General features: G+C 41.2%; 1 protein-coding gene across 6 annotated transcripts in view; it reads right to left on the bottom strand.

The window, feature by feature from the left end:
* TSPAN12 (tetraspanin 12) overlaps positions 1 to 17,982 on the bottom strand; it is a 45,732-nt gene extending 27,750 nt beyond the window's left edge. The window contains exons 1-5 of one of the 6 annotated variants that reach the window (XM_027720859.2): positions 17,880 to 17,965; positions 17,378 to 17,514; positions 14,946 to 14,996; positions 4,396 to 4,478; positions 3,637 to 3,772 (exon numbers count right to left, since the gene is read on the bottom strand). In XM_027720859.2, the coding sequence (XP_027576660.2) occupies positions 3,637 to 3,772; positions 4,396 to 4,478; positions 14,946 to 14,996; positions 17,378 to 17,443 (336 nt within the window). In that variant the 5' untranslated portion in view covers positions 17,444 to 17,514; positions 17,880 to 17,965. Of the gene's footprint in view, positions 1 to 3,636; positions 3,773 to 4,395; positions 4,479 to 9,260; positions 9,361 to 14,945; positions 14,997 to 17,377; positions 17,515 to 17,855 lie in introns of those variants that run through there. The other 5 variants (XM_027720858.2, XM_027720864.2, XM_027720863.2 and 2 more) reach the window with 5 other exon arrangements.
* Positions 17,983 to 22,821: the final 4,839 nt, after the last annotated feature.

Here is a 22,821-nt window from a genome sequence, read left to right as displayed (position 1 = left end):
GAAGTTACAGAAACTACTAGTTCAATGATGGTTTGGCTGTGTTTCAACTTCATAGACAACTTAGTCTGCCAAGGTCCGATTTATAACCAGGTTCTGCCATGACAAAATTAATAAGCTATTTGACCACACACCAACAGGGTCTAAATAAGTTTAGCTCTGAGGAATATTTATTACTTTATGATTAAAAACTTCATGATAAAAATCAGTAACAGGATTTGTCCTATTGACCATCAAATATTTCTAACAGTTTTCCCTCTGTGAAAACATGTACACAAATTTGAATCCTGTGTTGTTTAAATGCTGCAATTACAGACAAGTCATAGTTATAAATACCAGAACTTCCAATGAAAACTCCAGTCAGGAAGTATTTTCTAGTGGGATTTTCATGAGGCTCTTCTTGTCAAGAAACAGAGTTTACTCCTGTTATTTTAATAAAACAAGAACTTAAAAAAAAAAAATCACACATCCTTAAGGTTAATATTCCTAAAGAATATATGCACTTTTTTAGGGTTTTGTTTGTTTGTTTGTTTTTAGTTAGGCAATGTGCAGACACATGAAAAACAATCCAAAAGGGACAGAGCCTGAGAAAAAAAGAGGCAAAAAATTATTCTGGATTTGAAAAAAAACCAAGCCTGTTGATAGAACTGTAGCAAGCACCATAAAACCTGGATTCTGGTTTCCCACCCCTGGACTTTCTATACATTCAAGTCAGTGACTTGCAAGAGTTCAGATTTTCCACTTTGGGCTGGCATCGCATCCACTTCTACATGAGGATGCTGGTCAATCACAAAAAAATTATAGACTGTTAAGGGACACAAGGGCTCTTCAGATGAACTACCCCTCAGGACTACATATTCCTGAAGTAATTAAAATTAAATGATCATACCTTTAAAATGCTGGTTCTACAAACAATCCATAAGACTGAGGTGTTACATTTTCTTACTATCAAGCTAAGCAAACATTAGTTCAACTTATATTTATGCCCCATGCGAAGAAGGGAAGGCTTCGGGCATTTAATTGAGAGACAACATTCCAAAAATAAATGAAAACAATTATGTATTCAGATGTATTAAAAATACATAACACCATAATATATGTATCTATTGCCCTTATGCTTTATAAGGTTTTCCAAAATCCAATTCAAATAACAACATCAGCACTAGCAATTAGCATGCTGCCAGGAATGTCAAGACTTGTATCTAAATATCTCTGCATGCCATCATCACGGTTGTTCATGTACTTCAAAAAGAAGATTAAAAGCATGATTGTAAGAAGTTGTTAATGTTTTACATGAAGGTTCTTTTCTTTTAGTTCATCTGGTTGAACAAAAGCTCATTTTATTGATCCATCACTTTTCTGATTAGTCTGATGAATGAAGCATTGACTTATGTCTGCACACTTCTGTATGCTATAACACAACTGCATTCATTTAACAACTAATCAAAGACAGTGACATACTTAGGAAGATATCATTTAGTTTTGCTTATCAGTTTGCTTAGCAAGAGCAAATCTCAAGCTCTTGAAAATAAAATATTGAAACACAAAATGATAAAATTGTCTTGTTTTGATTTAGTATCACTTGACTGCCTAAACACACTTCAATAATTTATTTCCAGATGGCACTAAAAGCTATAAATGATTTCTTCTTTTCCCTTGCAGCATGAATAAACGGAAGGTCAAAACCGGTTTTAACTTCATTTATTCTTGAATTAGTTAGGTAGGTTTTTTTCAAAGCTTATAACAAAACCATTTTTTTTTCCCAAGATACTATGTTGTATTGGTATATATCATATAGTTGGTTTTGCCTTTTAATTAATTTTAATATTAAAAACTATCACCCCTATAAAATAAAAGACACATTATGAAAGTAATCTTATAACCTTGCCTAAGGTTTAATAAGTTTACCATATTTTAATACTTTCACTATTTAGATGAAACAAAAATATGTACAGAGCCCTTTTAAGTATGTAAGAAAGACTACTGGAGAAATAATTATATGGTATGAAATTACATTAATCCATTATTATTACACACCTGCCTGTAACTATGTAATTGTTTTAGAATTTGTTCCCATTGACTTGAACACTGCAAGGTTAAGATCTAGAAATAAACAATGCATGACTATTCTGTTACTATAACATATTCAGATTTAAATGAGAGTTTTTCCCAGCTATATAGTTTTGAAACAATAATCTTCATATTGTATACAAGTTTAACAAATATCCAAAAGCAGAAACAGCATTTGCCCTCTTGCAATTGAGGAACACTTCTGCTGCAGACATTCAGCTGGAAATGTAAAATAAAGCCTAATCCAACCCTCTCAAATTAAAAAAAAAAAAAAAGACATTTTAATACAAAACCCCAGTACAGTTTTACAACTGTTTTATCTGCCCTTAGAATATTTCCTATTAGATAAAAGCAAAAGTTGCATAAATTTCAGCCAACTTCTCACAGGGTTTTGTGGCCATTTTGTTCAAAATGCGTGAGGTCTAGGTATCACATACTTAAGCCTGCACAGATCCACAAGAAAAATTCAACTGTATGCACTTTGCTAGAACCCAACACACACTGCAGAAGCCCAACTCTACTTGTATAAGACAGTGGATATTTTCAAGAGCTGAAGGATTTTACCTGTCCACTTTCTTCTACTGCAACTATGGTAGTTAAGTCTGATACACTGCTTTCACATCCACTGCTCCCACTCTCTTGGGCTTACGGACTGCTTCGAATTCTGCTTACCTTCATGTTAAAAGACAAAGCCCAATTCTGCAAAGAGCTACCAGCTACATTTCTAAGAAGCATAAAATTACATGGCCCTCCTTAATCTCAGTATTGCCAACAGTCTAAAAATTTTAACTCTAAGCCTGTAAAATTTGTGCATACTTGATGGGCTTTTGGTTGGGTGTGAGTTTTTTTGGTTCTTTTATTGTCCTCAAATTCACTGACTTCCAGATGGAGAAAATGGTGTTTGGCTCCCTTGACAGTCAAACTCTCATCACAGTTAAAATGTACATAGAGCCTTGTGCGGGAGAGACTATTGCTTTTCAGCTGCTGTCAGCTCAGTTATGTAGTCTCCAATTGAAGGAAAAAGCTGAGTACCTGGAATTTATTTTTAAACCTGCTCACAACCAAATGTAAGTGCAAAATTCCACATCCACGTAAGAGAAGGCAAAGCTTCTGAACACAGTCAGAATTAACTTTTATCAGCTACAAATGCTGTTACTTTACACACATAATCAACTGTGGTAATAAAGCAAAGTATAGGTTAGATAGCTATTGCACAGCTATGAGTTAAAACAGTAGCACAAGGGTTTATTTCAGAGTTCTCTGACTCAAGTTCTTATAATTACTAGTATTTAAGAGTTTGAGTTATTTTTCCCTTCAGCAACTTCTCTACTAAATGAAGTGAATTTTTGCAATTGAGACACTGCTTGTCTTTCAGTCATAGCATAATGCAGTCTAGGCAATAAATTCTTTCCTACTGTGTGCTTTGCAATTACAATTCCTCACCGACACCATAACTCAATATGGTAATAAAAAATAATCAGTATTTATCTAATGCCTGTGGATTAAAACCTTTCTTGCACTCTTGAAATGAAGTAGAAGTTAGCTGGTTTTAGAAGTTATGAAACATACCCAGACAAGGAGCAACAGATTTCTTTTCACTGTTCCACAGTACCCCAGCATTCCAACTATGATGAGGAAACAGCAGACTGCAATCATAACCGGGTGGACCACAGGAAAGTAAGTCAAAATGACAGCTTCCTCCACCCTAAAACCAATCAGAATCATAATCAAAAAAAAGCACAATCACACAAAAAATGATACAGACGAAAAACATAGTATAGCCATTAAAAAGTAGGAGATGTGCTCTTTCCAGCACCTTACACATTTCACAGCAATCTCTTCTACATGGTTTTAAAGTCAAATGCTGCATTCAGGTACCAGAAAGTAATGCATTGTCCAAAATCTCTCTAGAGCAAAGGCAGTCTTCCTGCCCTGCACTTGCACAGTAAGCGGTACAATGAGGCCCTGTTTCATCACTAGGGCTCATAAGCACTGCTGTAATAAAGCTAACAGAATTCCTAAATCTCTGGACTGAATAAAGTATTCAAAACTAAACGGTAATATGATACAGTTACATGCTGTCAAAGGGCCAAAAATTGATCCCTGTCAGAAGAGAAAGGCACAGGACTGAATTTCTACCTTTCTCCCTTTTCTAATTTCAAGTGATGCCAGAAATGGTGGCAAAAATACACTTTTCAACAAAGCAATAGCTTAACTGAAGGCTTCTTAACTCTACAAATCCTAATTAGGAAACTTGCCATACAGAATAACAACATATACCCCCAATCAGTCACCCTCACAGATTAAGAGATTTAACTAAAGCTTTACCTTGTTTCTGCAGTTAAAGTGAGAACATTATTCAGGTAGTCTCTCATCCAAGCAGAAACACCTAATACGCTGATGGACATCAACTAAAAAGAAAAGATTAAGTTATTTGTCATGCATTTAAAACAAACTGCAAGTTCGTTCATAATTTAAGTAGAGATCAGTCATCACTAACATCTTTCATGCATCGATTTATCTGAACAGCATCTTGCCCCCAAAACTGTACTGCTACATGCTTAGAGCTGGTTTGTTACTTAAGTATTAGGGAGCCAGTGACAATAATATTCTCTTCAGTATGCAAAATTAATGTCTGGAATACCTTCTCTTTCACCCAGTGATGTCCTGCTGGCTCCTGTCCCACCACTGCATTACCTACCACAGAAACAACAGGGATGGTTTATGCTGCTAAAATCTGTGACTCCTTCAGGGCTCACAAGTGATACCCATCTGCATGAAACCATGAAGCCATGCTCAGGTACATAGCTAACAAAGAAAAATCGGAAGCCCTATACAGGATATAACAGTATTGACAAATCTCTCCTGTGTATTGATGTATCTTGGGGATAAATGTAGAAGAATCTGATTCTCTCACTCATTCAGACTGAGTCACACCATGAATGTTATGTCTCAGTTTCCTGAACCATAAAATAACAATAAAACTCACTATGCTTCAATTATAAACACCACACCATCAAAGCATTTGGGGGGTACCTGACCTGTCAGGCACTTCAGAGGCATAAAGCCACTACACTCTTTCCAAGACTGCTCCCACAGCATGTAAATCCCCAAGACTGAACCCATCTAGAGTTGCCACCACCTCAGCAGACACAGATTTCTGTCATGTGACAACATTGTACAATTCAGCACACCTGTGGCTCTGGTCACTGATTTTCCTGAGAAGTCAAACCTGAACATGTTCAGAACCTGCCATGCTGTGACAGCACCAGTTCTGATGATGCTGTAGCAGAGGTAGTGCTAGAGGACAAGGCACTCTTCACTCAATCTCACATGGGCACCTAAACCTGAACTACAGCTCAGGGCCCGAACCTAAAAGACATAGGACCTGAGAAGCATAGTCTAGCTGACAGAGGGAGACCTAAGAATGCTGATTCTTCTGAATACTACTGTGTTTGTGCATTGTATAGGGGTATGACAGGACACCTCAGCATTATACTTACAGTTTCTTAAACTAGTTAGAAGTGCCAATCTTGTCTGTTGCCTTCAACATCTACCTTCCCACATGCCCTCATATTTCCCTGAAGTTATTATGAAGAATAAGTTAACTGGCTCAAGCCTAACACAGGAAAAGTCACTCTGTGTCCTTAGCAGCTCCTGTGCCCGCAGCATGCCCACAGCAGGCTATTTCTGCCTTCAAAATTTCACAAGTCCCAGTAGCTAGCCCACAGCTTCTTCCTGCTTCTCAGATCTGATGCACAAAGTATGGGCACTGCCTTGGTTCTGGGTGCTGCCAGCAAGAGCCCTGGGTGCTTGGCATGCTGCAAGCATAGTCCAGAAAGCTAATGTGTGATACAAGTCTACTGTGTTCACACATCTTCTTTATGCTCTGTGGGGTCTGTTTGGGCTGGTGGAACAGTAAAAAACACTTTCTGTTGTGTTATTTGCAGGAAGCTGCAGGAACAAGGAAAAGATGATGACTGGAATCTTGTCCTAGATAAATTCCTCAACAACTAGCTATCTCCTTGGAAGAAAGCATTAGGCAAACATACGACAAAAGCAGTTAAAAACATGAGAGATGAAGACTATACGCAGACAGCCAACCTTCTTATGGTCAAAAAGTAACACAAAACATTTTTAACCCTCCACATCTCACTGCAAGGCCTGCTGATACACACAGAAAAGCATCAGCCGACACTTCCACTCTGTGATAAAATACTTAGGATAAATTTAGTTACTTCACTTTATAACCACCTTCAGCATACAGCACAGGAATTACACTAACACCAGCAGCACAACTCAGCCCAGGCACTCAGTAGGCAGGAAAACTAACAACCTCCCGAAAACTTTGGTGTGCATCCAACCTACCAGCAAAGAACAGCAGGCACATCACTGCAATTCACTGCCATGTGATTTTCAAAGAGGCCTGGGCAGGGGGGCAAGATCCTGATTACAGTTCTTTTTGGTTCATTTGAAGGATGGCAAAAAGGTGGCCCCAAAAATCTGGCAGCCCCTACTTCAGCCATTGTTTGGTAACTAACTCATAGGTAAAATACAGTTAGAAATCTGTATCAAGCAATCATATGAAAGAACACAAGTTTATGACAAATAAACTACTAAGATAATTCTCACATTAGCAGTTACATCATTTCACCAAAAAGTTTTCATTCAAGCTCCTCTGATGACAGCCAGTCTGCTGTGCTGTAAGCATAATGTGATAGTATGCAGTAAAACATGTTTTATTTGTTGCAGCTGGTTGCACAAGTCACTGTGGGCTTAATTCTGAACTGTCACAGTATGTTATATAGCCATCAACATGACACTGAAGAGTTTACAAAACTGCCTGCTGTCACACTCTATTTTAAACATATTTTCACACTGATTAAACAAAGGTAATAAATTATATTTTTATATATGAGCAGTATGCACACAATAATATATTAAATTTTAAAATTTATTGCTAACATGAAGTTTTTAAAGCTACTAGGGCTTTCTCACACAATTTAATTACAATATCCAACAATAGACTCAAAAACTATTAGGAGCAATTGCTTCCAAGCACAGTTTGATTGTCCTTGGAACTCTCTTCCATAATTTATGCGTCAAAAGGAAAATATAAAATCATCTGTTATTCATTAAGTATATATTTTAAGCCATTATTGTGAAAGTCCTACTTACAGTGTCTTTCAGGCCATACCTAAACTGGAAAATAAATCTGCATTTTCAATTAATAAATTAACATGGATTTCTGTCTTTAAGGGAGCAAGACCAATGGCTGTTGCTGTTTGCACACCCGCATTCATCCTTTCATAATTTTTTTTCATTCAAATATTCTAACACCCTCCTTTTTGACAATGCAGGTTGCTGTGCTCAGACTTTAGAAGGTTGTTTTTTTTTAAATTATTAAATTGGAGGAAAGATTAAAAGTATCTTCCATACTAAAAATCACACACCATTCTTTTTATTCTAACAGATGGGATATACAACTTCAGGCCATGCTCTGGTACCCATAACAAAATGCTGACTAGCAGCACTACAGAGCAACTTGCTTTGCATGAAAAGGTTTCCAGCTCCAAGGAAATTACTTCCAAGATATGACAACATTAATCAGAATATATCCTTTTATTTCAGTTAAAAAAAAAAAAAACTGAGAAAATTTTCCAGTTAAAATTGATTTGGGTAACCTGAGCTGTGACTTACCAAAGGGGAGGGGGGGATAAATCACTACAAGGTCATGAACAGAGCATGTTGCAATGCTTTCACAGGATTTTCACAATTAGGTTCAATATTCAGATCACTGAACAAACACAGATAACTCAGATCCCTGGATAAACAGAGAACTATATTTTTTGGGACAGAGGATAAGGGCAGAGGAGGGTGGGACAAGAGGTCTTGTTTTTCTGTATTACCTGGCAAAACCATTTAAATGTTTAGAGAATAAATAGCATACAAAAAAGGAAAATCCCCAACTCCCTATTAATGCACTATTTATTCTACGGACATGCCAACATTTAGTTTTACCTAAGTTTCCTACAAGGTTATGCCTTGGTCCCCTCCCACTTGCAAACAGCTGAAGCACATTCGTATTTGCACTTTGAATCCAGTTTGCTTGCACAGCTGCAACAGTAAGTTAACAACCTGCTCCACGTTTGGCAAGGCCTGGAACTTGCACACTTTGCAGTAAGGCAACTGCTGGAGCACCGACAGGCTGGTGATGGGTCACCCTCCCGGGGCACAAGAGCAAGTTTTCCAGCAGCTAGCTGTTCAAGGCTCCTAGAGCAAGCACAGCAGAAAGAAAGTAAGAGCCCAAACATGCAAACAGGTTGAGGTACAGTTCTATTGTGTGTCAGACCCACAACAACTTCTGAGCTGTGTACTATAAGGGTACATTAAAAGCAAAGTGGGAAAAAGAAGTGCATGCATGTTTTCATCCATCCTCTCTGTGACTACCAAAGCACTGCACTTCTTGTTAGGACGTAACTTGTGCCACTCTTCTCTCTAGAGTAAGCATCTCACTGTCAAGCGATCTCTTGCCTTTGGGGAGGCAGAGGCATGTGCTGCTCATCAAGGGTAATTCACAGCAATGCTCAGAGGTCAAGTGTCCCAATCATATCACAAGCCACACATCACCATCAAGCTGATATGCCTTCCCATATACACAATATACTCTTAATTTTGTTTCTGTAAGAGCTTGCTTTTATTCATGGACGGTAGGCAAATTACTTTAAAACCCAGCATACATATATATACATATATAACTGGAAAAGGGAAAAAAATTGTGTATCTCCTATGATCCACATGACTACACATCACATTGTCGTGGGTTAATCAATTAAGTTTTCTGTTTTACACGTCAATACACATGAGCACATAAAGATGACTAAAATGAACCTGCATTTTTAAATAAATCACACATTCTCTGTCCCCTATGGGACAGTTTAATTTTGTGCATTTTTATAGGAATGTGGGAAATAGCTACATGATATTTAAAGCTTTATTCCTGTGAGCTTTGTCTAGTGTCTACCATAGACTCTTGAGATGACAGAGAATCTTCATGGTACAGACGCAGTGCCCAGAGATTCATGAATAATTCAGTAGCTAACTTCAACAGAAAAACATGTGAATTTAAAGGAAAAAAATACACATCTACAGTCCAAATGGATCTTCCCAGTTTGCTGAAGATCATGGCTTACCAGTATAAGCATACAGTTGGAACTTTTTTCTTCCCCTTGAGCTATGGGCTCCAATTTTGTCAGCACAGGTTTGTGCATCATCCTCAAGGTGGAGGCAACTCTGTGGACAGAGTCAGTTGTGAAGATTACCCAAAAAATATCTGAGGTTCTCAGATTTCTGAATGCCAATTAAAAGCATATTCATGTAATTTCTAACATTGGGATGGGGCGTGGGTTTATTTTTTCCTTTCCATTAGCATATCAAGCCACTCTTTTTCAGGACAGTTTTGCAGAAACTCATCTACCAATTCACTGTTGACATGCCACTCTGGGTGAGACATACCAGCTATAAAGATACATGGCATAAAAGGTTATATAGGGGAAGATACAAAGTTGATTTACGGCTGAACTCTACTTTGTTAGGACATGGTCTGGTAATGGAATGATGCTATATAAATAATGCAGACTAAAGACACCAGAAAGTAAAAGATTTATCAAATACCAGAATTAAAAATATTTCTGGTCCTTAAAACTCCTCCTATAGCTTCCTCTGTTGAATGCATTCCTTTAAAAAGACACCATATTCCCACAGAAGCTATAGTTATTTTCTTTATACAAAGACTGCTAAGAAAATCAGGTTTCAATTACACAGGTCTAAACTGCAGTCTCTAAAATCAGAGTATATTAGCCTAGGATGAACTCCTTGTTTACAGTGCTACAGGTACCCATCCAGGCAGTGTTTGTTTCAATGGATATTATTCATCATTTAAACTTAAACATTGCCCTGAACTCTATTCATTCCAAGTATCTACAAACCCCACCAATGAGTGGAAGTTGAAAAGCAACAGAAACAACCTCTATGCAGAATCTGGTTCCACAGAAGGGAGGAAAGACTGATTTCTTTCTCGTGTTACAGCAGATTTGAAAAATTAGGCAAAAAAATTACAAGATTAAATACACTCATTTGAAGTTGGAAAAACCAGAAAATACAATATCACTGCTTCCAACCATCCTTACTACTTCCTTGCACAACACTCATCTTCCCTTGTTCTGAATTCTCAAGTGGTGCACATAGGCAAAACTAGAAGACTTAAGTGTGCAAAGCACTCAAAACAAATAAAAAACTAACTGGAAGCTTCCTCCTCTTTCATTTTACATGATTTTTTTTCCCCTTTGTTCGCAAACAGAAATTCAAGATAGATGCAAATCGATTTCCACTACCTGCCAGAAGTGTTTATTGGCTGCAACCACAAGATTGAAATTAGATGGTACTGCTCGTGTGAAGGAAAGCTTAAACACTGCTCAATTGAAACAGCATATCCCTAGGCAGTGGCAACATCACTGGCTTGGCTCAAACATCCACTGACACTATTAATCATCGGTTAAGAGATCCTTACCACTCATGACACAGTCATCTGCAACTTACAACCTTGATTTGTCCAAGGCACTACAGTACAGTCATCCTCAATTACAAGCAACACAACAGCAGCTGCTCCTGCCTCACGTGCTTACCAAAAAAAAAAAAAAAAGGTGGCAGTTTTCTCAAGAGAAATACAGACTTTTTCCTGCACTTTTCCTGCTAAGTCACTTGGCTGTTTTTTACAAAATGAGAAAACTGACAAAATAATTGCACTGCTTTTACTTTTTTCCACTATCACTATCTGGTTCACCTATTTTAACTATTTCTAACTTTTTTTAAAGAACACATTTGGCTGAGCTGCAAAGAAAAGTCGAACAGACCTGTACCTCTCAAAGCTATTGCTTTGCTTAATCCCCTACTTTAAGCAGCCAGGAGACTGAATTTTCCCTGTATTCAGCACCATTTGCTAGTTCCTGTTCTACCACAATCCCCAGGGGCTACTTGTACTCAGCATCCCCTGGGTTATGCCTGTGCCATTATTACAGGCTGACCACGTTCTGCCACTGAAGGTCTGTCCAAGCACAAATGCCTGCCAAGGTGGTTTAGCTGGGAAAGAGACCACAGTGAAGTACAGAAGAACAATGGCAGCATTGCAAAGTATGGCAAAGAGGGCTTCTGTGAGGACAAGTTATACAGTGCTCAAAATTAATGAAAATGCTTATGTTACATCCATGACTGCTACTGAGCAGGAACAGTGTCAGGAGCTTGCCAATACAGCTAAGCCCTACCAGAAAGAAAGACCCTGTAGTCCCAAACTGCGTAACATATATTTGCAGAGCTATGAAAACTAAATTTCTCCAAGTCATGACACACACTATCTAGATATAATAAAGACCAGTATTGCCACTAAGAACAGAAAAATAGGAAGCAGTAGGAACAGGTCTTCTCTCAAGCATCACTAAGATAATCTGCTTAGCAAAGCGCTAAGTCTTGACCATGAAACACCAAATCATGCATTTTTGGAGGTCTCCTCTTTTTACTAGGCTGTCCAGAATGTAATATACTGCAAATAGCAGTGTTCCAGAGTGTAAGATGAAACAGAATAAAGTTGGATCTCTCAGTCTCGTAAATTACACTAACAAGTGATGCCCATCTATACGTGAGGATTGCAGAAGAACAAAACCAATGTTAACCGCAGGATTTAGTCTGAAGGATATTCCTTCACCAGGGCACTGTCAAAAAAACCCTTATGAAACTAGAAAACCGAGGAAGTCCTGAAACTGGAACTTCCCCTGCTCTAAAAGAGACATCTTGCAGTTAGATGCATGATTCAACTGACCTTGAAAACAGCTTCCAGAAGGGTATCATCGGGCCTATTATCAGGGTCAGTCACTTAATCAACAACAATTAGAGCACTGACAACAGATTTATTTCCACCTCAGGAGAAAAAAACTTCCAAGATCTACTGCAAGTTGCAGCTCCCAAAGTACCAATCTACTTGCATCCACAAAACCAGAGCTCTTCTGGAGCAGTAAGGGCAGTATATCCATTGGTCCATTATAAAACAGGATGAACCACTACAACAGAGCCTTGGGCTTTCGGCTGATTGCTTATGAATTATTTACAGTTAAGCAGACTTTAGGTCAAAAATGACAGAAAGCATTATAAACAACACTTCCTGCCTGCCTCCCTCTCACGCTCACACGGGTACATCACAGCTCATCAGCTGAGCAGAGTAAAAGAAGTTTCTTTCCAAACAGCACACAGCTGTACACTTTCAAGCAATGCTCTGGAGAAGCTACAAGGATGGCAGCAGACTGACTGATAAAGTTCTGTCATACCTCTGCTTCAGTAGGCTCCAAAAGCAACCAAATTATGAAGACAACAGCGTGTTGCAGCAATCATTTCCATCTTCAGTTTTTCAGCAGTATTCATGATCAGATTAGCCAGTTCTGTTACGTTATCTTAAGGAGCTTCACATGTACTAATCTGTCCTCACCAGGCTGGCAATGACAAATGTTGCAGTCCCATCACACACACACTGGGACAGCTGCACACAGGACACACTTTGAAGCTTACTTCAGATGTTCTCTTTTAAGAGCCTGACAGTTAGACCTTACTAGACAGTGACTACTGGCTCTTGCACAGTTTTATTCAGGACTTCAAAAGCTTCAAGCCCAGACTGGAGAAGAAAGCAGTCCTTTTCTCAAAACGTGTGGTTACACATACTGCTAAACACCATCACAGCAAAACAAGGAGAGAATGTCACCTTATTCCAGCCAAGACCCATAATCAAACCATGATTTTAAAAAGTCAAAGAACGTGGTTTGCACATCTTCACTGTTTTCAGATGAACACTGAACTGACACAGCCACTGGGCATGTTATCAACAGGCTTGAAGTCATTTCATAGAATCATAGAATCAAGCAGGTTGGAAAAGACCTCTGAGGTCATCAACTCCAACCCTTGATCCAACACTGCCGTGGTTACTACATCATGGCACTAAGTGCCACATCCAGTCTCTTCTTAAATACCTCCAGGGACAGTGAATCCACCTCCCTGGACAGCCCATTCCAATTTCTGATTACTCTCTCTGTAAAGAATTTCTTCCTAATGTCCAACCTAAACTGCCCCTGGCACAGCTTAAGACCATACCCTCTTGTCCTACTACTGGTTGCCTGGGAGAAGAGATCAACATCCACCTGGCTACAGCCTCCTTTCAGGGAGTTGTAGACAGTGATGAGGTCTCCCCTGAGCCTTCTCTTCCCCACGCTAAACAACCCCAGCTCCCTCAGCCTCTCCTCATAGGACTTGTGCTCCAATGCCTTCACCAGCCTAGTTTCCCTCCTCTGGACCTGCTCCAGGACCTCAATATCCTTCCTGAACTGAGGGGCCCAGAACTGGACACAGTACTCCAGGTATGGCCTCACCAGTGCTGAGGACAGGGGAAGAATCACTTCCCTGGACCTGTTGGCCACACTGTTCCTGATACAGGCCAGGATGCCATTGGCCTTCTTGTCCACCTGGGCACACTGCTGGCTCATGTTCAGCTTCCTGTCAATCCAAACTCCCAGGTCCCTTTCTGCCTGGCTGCTCTCCAGCCACCCTGTCCCCAGCCTGTAGTGCTGCATGGGGTTGTTGTGGCCAAAGTGCAGGACCCGGCACTTGGCTTTGTTGAACCTCATCCCGTTGGAATGAAACCACCTCTCCAGCTTGTCCAGGTCTCTCTGAAGAGCCCTCCTGCCTTCCAGCTGATCGACACTCCCCCCCAACTTGGTGTCATCTGCATATTTGCTAATGGTACGCTCAATCCCCTCATGCAGATCATCAGTAAAGATATTAAACAGGATATTGGAGGCAATGGCCTTTGGGAAGGAAGGAAGAAGCAAGAGAAACCATAAAACCTCCAAGATCACGCTTGAAGAGAATTACACGTATATGTCTCAAAACAGTAGGCCTGTAAAAATCTTGGAATCATAGCATCACTCTTGTCTTGACCCACTGGGACAGAACCCACCATGCTCAGGAGAAACAAGGCTGCACATTTTCAAGGGGCTGACCTAATCTGAACTTCCTGACATCCAGCCTATAACCTAAGCCAGTATTTATCCAAGTAAGCACTAACATAAGCAACTAGTAAAACTTTCCGAATGGAAGGAAGAGTGGTGGCCAGGGGAGATCACTGCCCCCATGCCCACACCAGTGGATAAGCACCTACTGCCAGAGGAACTTTTCACAAGAAAACTCTGCCCTGTGGGTCATGCTATGACACTCAGAAAAGGCACCAGTAAAACTTCCACTAAACCGAACAGAAGAAGGTTCAAGCTCTGACAGAGGAAAAGATATGGGAGCTTTCACTACAACAAGCAGTTGATAGCAGATTTATATTCAGCTGTTAAATACACATCCAAACAGAACAAGGTAGGGAGCAGAAAGAAGTAATATATGCTCATTCCTCCAAAGAAATCTGATGTAACTGCAATACATTTAACTACCCAACCACAACACATCCTATTTCTTAACACACAGTTCTGGCAGACTCAGGGGCTTTTTCTTACTTGTTTATTTGATTTTAAACAAACCAGTGCATTCATCTGCTTTGCAAAATGCAGAGGACTCCAAATGAACTGGTCAATTTTTCATTTGAGTTCCAACACCTTTAATTTTACATACATTATGGAAAACGGGTTTAATTCTTTGCAACATCTGTGGTGCAAGTCACTTCGCCACTATACAGATCACTTAACTGCCTGGGTACACTTTCCAGTGTCCAGGCCTCAGCTAGAAAGAGTAATTACAGACATTTTTTATATTTCAGAGAAAAGATCAAGTTGCCATTTTCCTACCTGTGACTTGTCATACCACAACAGACTCAAAAGATCCTTTATCCTATACGACTAGGGTAAAAAGAAAAAAAAGACAAAAATATCACATTTTCTAGATAAGGGTGATCTGAGATGTCATTATTAAAAGGGCAACAAAATCTAAAGAATGGGAAATCATTTCTAGCAATGAATGCTTTAAACCAAATTTAGATATGACTTCAGAAGGAACACAGTTAACAGCAGCACCACATTGCAGAAGTAATTAGTGCTGTTCCCCTGACAAGCTCAAAGATGATGTGTAGTTCCATGCCTGAGGTCCACAACAAAAACACACGGAAAAAAACAACGAAAAGTAGGAAAGAGCAATCTGACATGGAAAGGAACTTAAAATTCAAGTAAAGTGGGCAGACACATTTAAATCTTCCAGGTGAGACCCTTATCTTCCTAGAGAGGAACTGCTACCCAACACACTAGCCCCCTCCAAAGATAAGGGCAGGAGGACTGAAAAATGAAGCACTCAGGTCCAGCAACAAGTCTCCCATCAACACAGGACAGATAACTGACACAGCATGAAGGTATAACCTCAGGTGTAATTTAGGTACCACCTAAATGTCTATTTCAGCTATAAAAGCTGTTCCTGAATAATACATTTGATTGGGACACAGCAGGCAACAAGCACAGAGACCAAGGGAAAAGAGCAGAGGAAGCTTAAGGGGACAAAGACAGCAGTGAGTTAAAGTGCAAATAGGAACTGTTCAGGATAGCTCAAATTAGGCATCACGGAAACCAGAGGAAAGAAACAGACAAACAGCAGGACATGATGTTTTCAACCATGTAAATGTCCATTCACTCAACTCTCCCAGAATATGTGTAAAAATCCAAAGCTGTACTCAGGTCAGCTGAGCCCAGGCAACCTTCATCTTAAAAGAAAATAAAGGGTTGTAGATTTTGTACAGAATCCAATGAAAACTATGATGATGCTAGAAATAATTACACATCCTTTTTTTTTAATAAAAAAGCTTTCCTCATCTCCTATTAAAAGGGTTTATTCCTACACACAGTAAAGAAATAATTTATTTTTCATGTCTATTAAACACAATATACAAAGTTACATACTTTCAACAGATTTTCACATCCCTTGCATTATATAAAAAGTATCATTCTGTTCAAAATACTGTTTGACAGTTTTTTCTCTCATTCATATTCTGATCTCCACTTAATTTTCAGTAATCATGGGACTTCATTTCAATTCCAAGCCCCTTGCCATAGGCAGGGACACCTTTCACTAAAACAGGTTGCTCAAAGCCCCATCCAGCCTGGCCTTCACTTCCAGGGATGGAGAGTTCACACCTTTTCTGGGCAACCTGTTCCCATGCCTCACTACCATCACAGTAAAGAATTTCTTCCTAATATCTAATATAAACCTACTCTTTCAATTTGAAGCCATTCCCCCTTGTGCTGCCACTACATGTTCTTGCAAATAATCTCTCTCCATCTTCCTTGTAGGCTCCCTTCAGGTACTATAAGACTGCAATTAGGTCACCCCAAAGCCTTCTCCTTCTAGGCTGAAAAATCCCGATTATCTCACCCTTTTCTCATAGGAGAGGTGGTCCATCTCTCTGATTAAATTGGTGGCCCTCTTCGGGACTCACTCCAACAGGTCAATCTCCTGTTGAGGACCCCAGAGCTCAGTGTAGGTGGAAAAAAACTCTTAATATAAACTAGGCTTGGTCCCAGCCCATGTATTATCTCTGCATCATTCAAATCTACAGCACTTCAGGAGTAAGACATTGTGAACAGGTGTAGGATGTTACGCCTTTTGCCATCTTACCCTTATCCTGCACAAATCTCAACTATTCAGGTGAAAGAGATTGCATTTGGTGCAAGTGAGTGAGGACTCTCAGCAATATCCAACTTGCTCTTTCTTCAGAGCTCTGAAAGTTTAAGGAACAAGTGTTGATCACATCCACCTGTGCTGGAGAGCAAGAAACCCTGCTGCTATAAATACAGCTTTGGCTGAAATCCTCAAAACAAAAGAAATGGGCCTTGCCTACCAGTTAGGATCTGGCCACTGAATATAGAAAAAAGACTCAGGGCAAGGCCTGGGCACAGTAGACTGCTTTTGGAGTTCATCTCGGGTCATAGGATTCCTCTGAAACTCTCCTAGTCAGGAAGCCACAGCACCCATGAATATTCCCCTCTTTACATATTACAGGTGTACAAATTCACGCATGTAACGAACACAAATCCAATTTTACTTCCAGCTGGTTTCCAAAGGCATTTTGTTGCCTCCCCAGTGATCAGGGGAGCTGCCTGGCACGGGGCCAAAAGGGCACGAAGGCGGCACCTCCTGCCCCGGCCCAGCGCGGGGAGCCCGCGGACAGGGCCGGCCGTGCCCGCCCTGCGCCCCCGGGACGGCACCTGCCCGGCCCGGCCCGCTCCGCTGCACTCACCCAGAAGAGCAGGTTGAGGGCGTAGAGCAGGCAGCGCAGGCACTTCACCGAGTCCTCCCTGGCCATGGCGAGCCCCCGCGGGACACAGCCCCATCCTCTCACCACATCCTCCCTCCCGAGGCCGGGCCGCCGGCACCCTGCAGGGGAAGAGGCGGAGAGGGACCGGCGAGTCCGCCTTGCCGAGGGACCGGCACGCAGGTGGAGGCGGCGGAGCCGCGCCGAGCCCGGACCGGCCGCGCCCCTCGGGGACCCTGGCAGCCTCCCCTCCCCTCCCGCCCCGCCCGGAGACAGCGACGGGCGAGCTTTTCGCGTAAAAATAACAAAGCTGCGGGCAGGGAAGAACCCGCCGGCCACCCCAGCGGCAGAGCGGGGCTGAGTGCAGCGGAGGCACGGCCCGGAGGGCGCCGGCTCCCTCCCAGCCCGGCAGGGACGCGCTGCCCCGGGGAGCGAAGGCGGCCGGGGTACAGCGGCCACTTACCACCCGGGCGCCCCCCGCACTCACTCGCTCCGGCGAGGGCTCATGGGGCCGGGGCGCGGCAGCACAGCGCAGAGCCGCGGCGCCCATGCCCTGCAGCGGACGCGGGAGAAAGTCCGGTCCCGGGACTGCCCCGGCCCCGCCGCCCCGCCCGCAGCGCTCCCACAGCCCGCGGCAGCACCGCGCATGCGCCGCGCGCGGCCCTAGCGCCGCCGGGTTACTGCTGAGCGCGGCGGGGGCAGCCCCGGAGGCACCGCACGAGCCGTGCCCCTGCCGCGGGGCTGCCGCGGGGCTGCCGGCCTTTACGCCTTCAGGGAGGATCTTCAGCAATGGGCTGAGCGGAGCCGAGCGACACGTTGGCCCAGGGTGGCCAATGCCACACGAAACGCTGGTTTCAGGGGCATCTCACAAGTTTTCAGCGCTTTTGCGTCGGAAATTAAACTCTGCCAACATCGAACCTGAATCTGGTCAATTAACAGCCCGACACCCGCTCCCCACCGTTAAACAGCAAATATCGAAGCACAACCACATTGGAGATATATTATTACAGAAATGGCCAAAATGTGCAGTTATTTTTTTAGGCAAAATGGCTGTTGATTTGCTCAGTAATGTGCATGGTACTTACAGATGCCACGACTGAGCTGAAAAAAGTCATCATTCTTCCTCTGAAATCCATTAAAGTGTGTGTGCATCTGGTGATCAGGGTGGGATTTTCATAGAATTATGGAATGGGTTGAGTTGGAAGGGACCTTGCAGCTCATCTCGCTCCAACTCTCCTGCCATGGGCAGGGACACCTTTCACTGCTCAGAGCCCCATCCAGCCTGGCCTGGAACACTTCAGGCATGGGGTATCCACAACTTCCCTGGGCAACCTGTTTCAGTGCCTCACCACCCTCATAGTAAAGATTTTTTTCCCTAATATCTAATCTAAACCTACTCTATTTAATTTCTCAGTGATGTTTGTATTGTTACAATGTGTGTATGTGTGTATATATATTTTTTTTTCAAAAGGAAGACTTACAGTTTAAAGCATAGAATTACATGCAGATTAGCAAAGAATTTTCCCTTAATACACATAAACGTGTTGCAGTGCCACCATCACAAAAATTAGAAGAAAAAAATCCCGGAAAATGCTTTTTAACTAGAACAGGAAAATGGTCATGAGTTCATGTTATACAAAGATTAACAAGTTCTAGTGGAAGCTGAGAAAGAGGAAAAAAGATGTAATGGATAAAATCTAGCTCTTGGAAGGCCAAACAAAAATCTGTTTCTTGAGGAACAAGAAACAATGACTTGGAAGAAAACACACACAAAGTTCAGATATTCAAATGCTTATCACTGAAGCTGCTGGTGGAATCTCAATTCAGCTTTACTATCACTGTTTCATACCATTAGTAGTGAATTACGGCAGACAGATTCTTCAGGTGTATTTATCCCTCCTTAAAAAGAAAGTAAAATGGACATGGATGGACATAAAATCCCATGCAACAGGGATTTTATGCCAAATTTATACAAGTAAAAATGGTAGTAAAGTTAAAAATACTCAAAAATATTGCAGAAATATAGTGTGTGAAGATTTTTGTTCCTTGAAATTTGTTAAGCTTTAACTGCTATTTTGATCCTCTTTTGTGAAATCAAGGGCCTCCTCAGGAAGTGTAGTATCCACATTTAAAATCTGCAGTGAGTATCGATAATTCCATAACTAAATAAGGCAAACTGAGGTACAACTGTTAGAAGGTGACATTGTACATTCACTGTGCTGTTTACATACCATTCATTCCTTTTATTACTGAAGACTTAACATGAACACTGTCACTGAGACAGATCTTGAACAGGTATGGTATTTTCAGTGAACCCATGCCAGTTTACAAAAACAGTGTCAGTTTACAACTGAGCTCCAGCCTTAGCTGAGGACAATTCAATCTGTTCTAAACCAACATAAAAATAACTGAGGTTGTGTTTGTGTTCTTGATTGTTCCTTGGAAGACAGCAAATCACCTGAGCAAAGTTTTATAAAAAATGCACTTCAAAAATATTTATTTATCTTACACATTTCTTTGAACATGCCTAAAATAGGAAATAAGAAGTTTTCGTACTTGATTCAGATATTTTTTGTCTTAGAGTAAAACTATTCCTTAAGTGCAATAAGAAAATCAAGGAAAGGAAAAAGAAAACCAGTTACTGAGACATCTTACATATTAAAAATCCTGCTAAAAATGACACTTCAAGATTTTATGTCTCTGATTTTTCATTCTTTGAGGTCTTTGGTCATAAGACGCTCTCAGACTAGTTTTTAAGCATTCTGTTGCAACAACTCCATCACAAACATAAAGAAGGTCCCCTAGTTGTTAAACAATTTTTCTGTCATTTTGTTGTTAACTAAATCATTAGCTGTCCATAAGAGATTTTGCTCAAAACCCGAAGTAAACAGGTCCTATTTATGAATGTCTGCCAAATACTATAGGGCCTAGAGGAAGGTCCCTTTGGAATTCTGCTTTCTACCAGGCTGTCAAACTTGGTGAAATTTCCATGATGTCAACACTGGGAAAGAAATACACAGGCAGTTCCCATGTATTCAAAACAGTAACTAAACTGAAAGTACTAGTTAATGACCCAAAATAATAAAAAAATCAGGGAAGCTGCTATGCTCCTTCAGTACATACTCTTTTGTTTTTCTTTAAACTAAATTCTTCAGACTGTATTTAGGGCAAGTCAAGGGAATATTTTTTACAAACAGAAGTCTAATGGCGAAGCTCTTGGTAAGTTTTTGAAATATGTGTTTGCTGTAACAAGTAATGCTGCTTTACTGCACAGAGACTTACGAGCATGGAAAGCCTTGTGGTTTGGTATTTTCTGCTTGGATTCATTCCTAATAAACTACAATTTGAGAAGCTTTTTCTTATGTGACAGGGCAGCCACAATAACTTTCTAATATGAATTCTGTAGATTTTAAATAAAGTATTCATGATACCATATTTTCATCAATGACAGAGAAGGGGGATGGAGATACAATTAGCTCCAATAATCTCTTTTTCCTCTGCTTATCTGCCTGTTTTAATTTGATGTATGGAACGTTAATATCTGTAAGTTAGCTTCTCTTTGTCAAATGTGCTTGAAAGTGGCCAACAGGTTCAAAAGCTATTATACGGCTATGGATGACAGACATTAAGTTTGCATGAATACTACAGTATGATCTCATAAGCCCTTCCTCATCAGGAAACCTGACTAAAAGAGGAGTGGATATTAAAGACACCCATCCAGCACATAGCTTTAAGTGTCTTTAATTTAAACTATGTGATCAAGTGGAATAGCATTAGGCATGCATGTAGATTTATAGGTGATAATTGCCTGATAATATTTGGCAGGAAACCTTATCACTGAAAAAGTGATGAGTTAAAGTAATGTCCTTTTATATGCTGCCATAACATTTAAAATTACTCAGATGAGCACTGAACAGAGGAACATACACGTGGATGTGCTTTGGCACATATTCATTTTAATTTTCTGTAGTATCTACTCCACTTGGTCTACTCTGATTAGCAAATTGTTCACGGACAGATTTATTTCCAAGATTTTAGTATAAGATAGAAATATGTTTGGTAGCACTGTAGCAATTCTTAATGAGTTAATATTTTTTCCAACCACGTGGTCTGTTAGATGTGAAATTTTCTATGATCCTTTTAGTTTGCATGGCATTTGTAAAGTTTCAAGGATACTTAAGCAATTCCTTTTTATACATAGCTTTTTAATTGCAAGCCCCTGCCAGGTACGGCCTGGGCAGGCAAGTTCTGTAACTGGCCTCTGTCTGTAATGAATAATTTGTGTGCCTAACTGTGCCAACACTGAACTCGGGATGGATTTCTAAAGCTAGCTGGTGGCTTGTCAGTGTCTCAGGTAGGCATCTCATCACTTGGTCTTGCTTTCTCAGTCTGTTACTTGAATTGTAATGGTATTCTGTACTTTGGTACTATGTGATTAGCTTAGTTCTTTCTCAGCTTTGTGTCTCAGTCTGAGGGGACTGGAATGTTTGCTAAAGAGGATGAGTTATGAGATAGACCAAACTCTTCTCTCTCGGCAATTGTAAATTCAAAATTAAGGGGCTTTAATCAAGGAAGTGTGGAAAAAAACCCAGAAAAAATAACAACCCTTTATTAAAAGATATATGTATGTTGGCAAAAACAGTAACAGAACACACAAAAAAACTAGACAGTGGTCCTAGAAAAAAAAAAAAACCAAACCAAAATGAATACTTCTCTGTCCTTTGGCGCAGTCCTAACCGTGGCCTGCAGGGGGCGCTGTTGGATCGCTGAAGGTGCAGGGCCTGCAGTTCTCTGTGGTGGCCGGCAGGGGGCGCTGTTGGGCTCTGGCGGTCCCCACACGGGGAGGGGGGTCTGGGGGGTGGTCTGGGGTCACGGGAGGAGCCGAAAAGAAGATGGGGGACCCTTCCCCCGGTGGAAGGAAGGGGTAAGGAAAGCAGTTCACCCCCAACAGGACTCACTGTGGTTCTCAGTTGATGGTGCCCCAAAAAACTCCTCCTTTTCTCCCAGCGAGTACAGAGACTCTCCGATGAAAACAACAGCTGGTCCAGGCTGGAGACAAAAAAACCAGCTCCCAGGCAAGCTGAAGCCAGTAGTCTGAGCTGACTAGGATGAGAAGCCAAAAAACCAGATCCCCAGTCCTTCTCCCCAAATGCCTGCACGCAGACCCCCGTCTCCCTCCGAGAGCAAACTCCGCAGTCTGCCCTGTCCTCTGTCCAGACTGGCAGCTCCCCCAGCCTCTGATGGACCATCAGTGAGGAATGCAGTCTGGTGGGCTAGTTCTTTTGTAAGGGTTATTACCTCTCTTCCCCCTTCCCTGTTCAAAACTCTGTTTCTCTTACAGGGAAGCAGGGAAAGAAAAATTCCTCTCTCAGATTTATAACCTATAACCCTTTGCTCAGGATCTGTCTTCTGCTTAACCTAGACTCAGA

The sequence above is a fragment of the Pipra filicauda genome, unplaced genomic scaffold, assembly GCF_003945595.2.
Source record: "Pipra filicauda isolate LSUMZ 115617 unplaced genomic scaffold, ASM394559v2 scaffold113_size4260070_pilon, whole genome shotgun sequence".
NCBI lineage: Eukaryota > Metazoa > Chordata > Aves > Passeriformes > Pipridae > Pipra > Pipra filicauda.
This window is presented reverse-complemented; position numbering and strand designations above follow the sequence as displayed.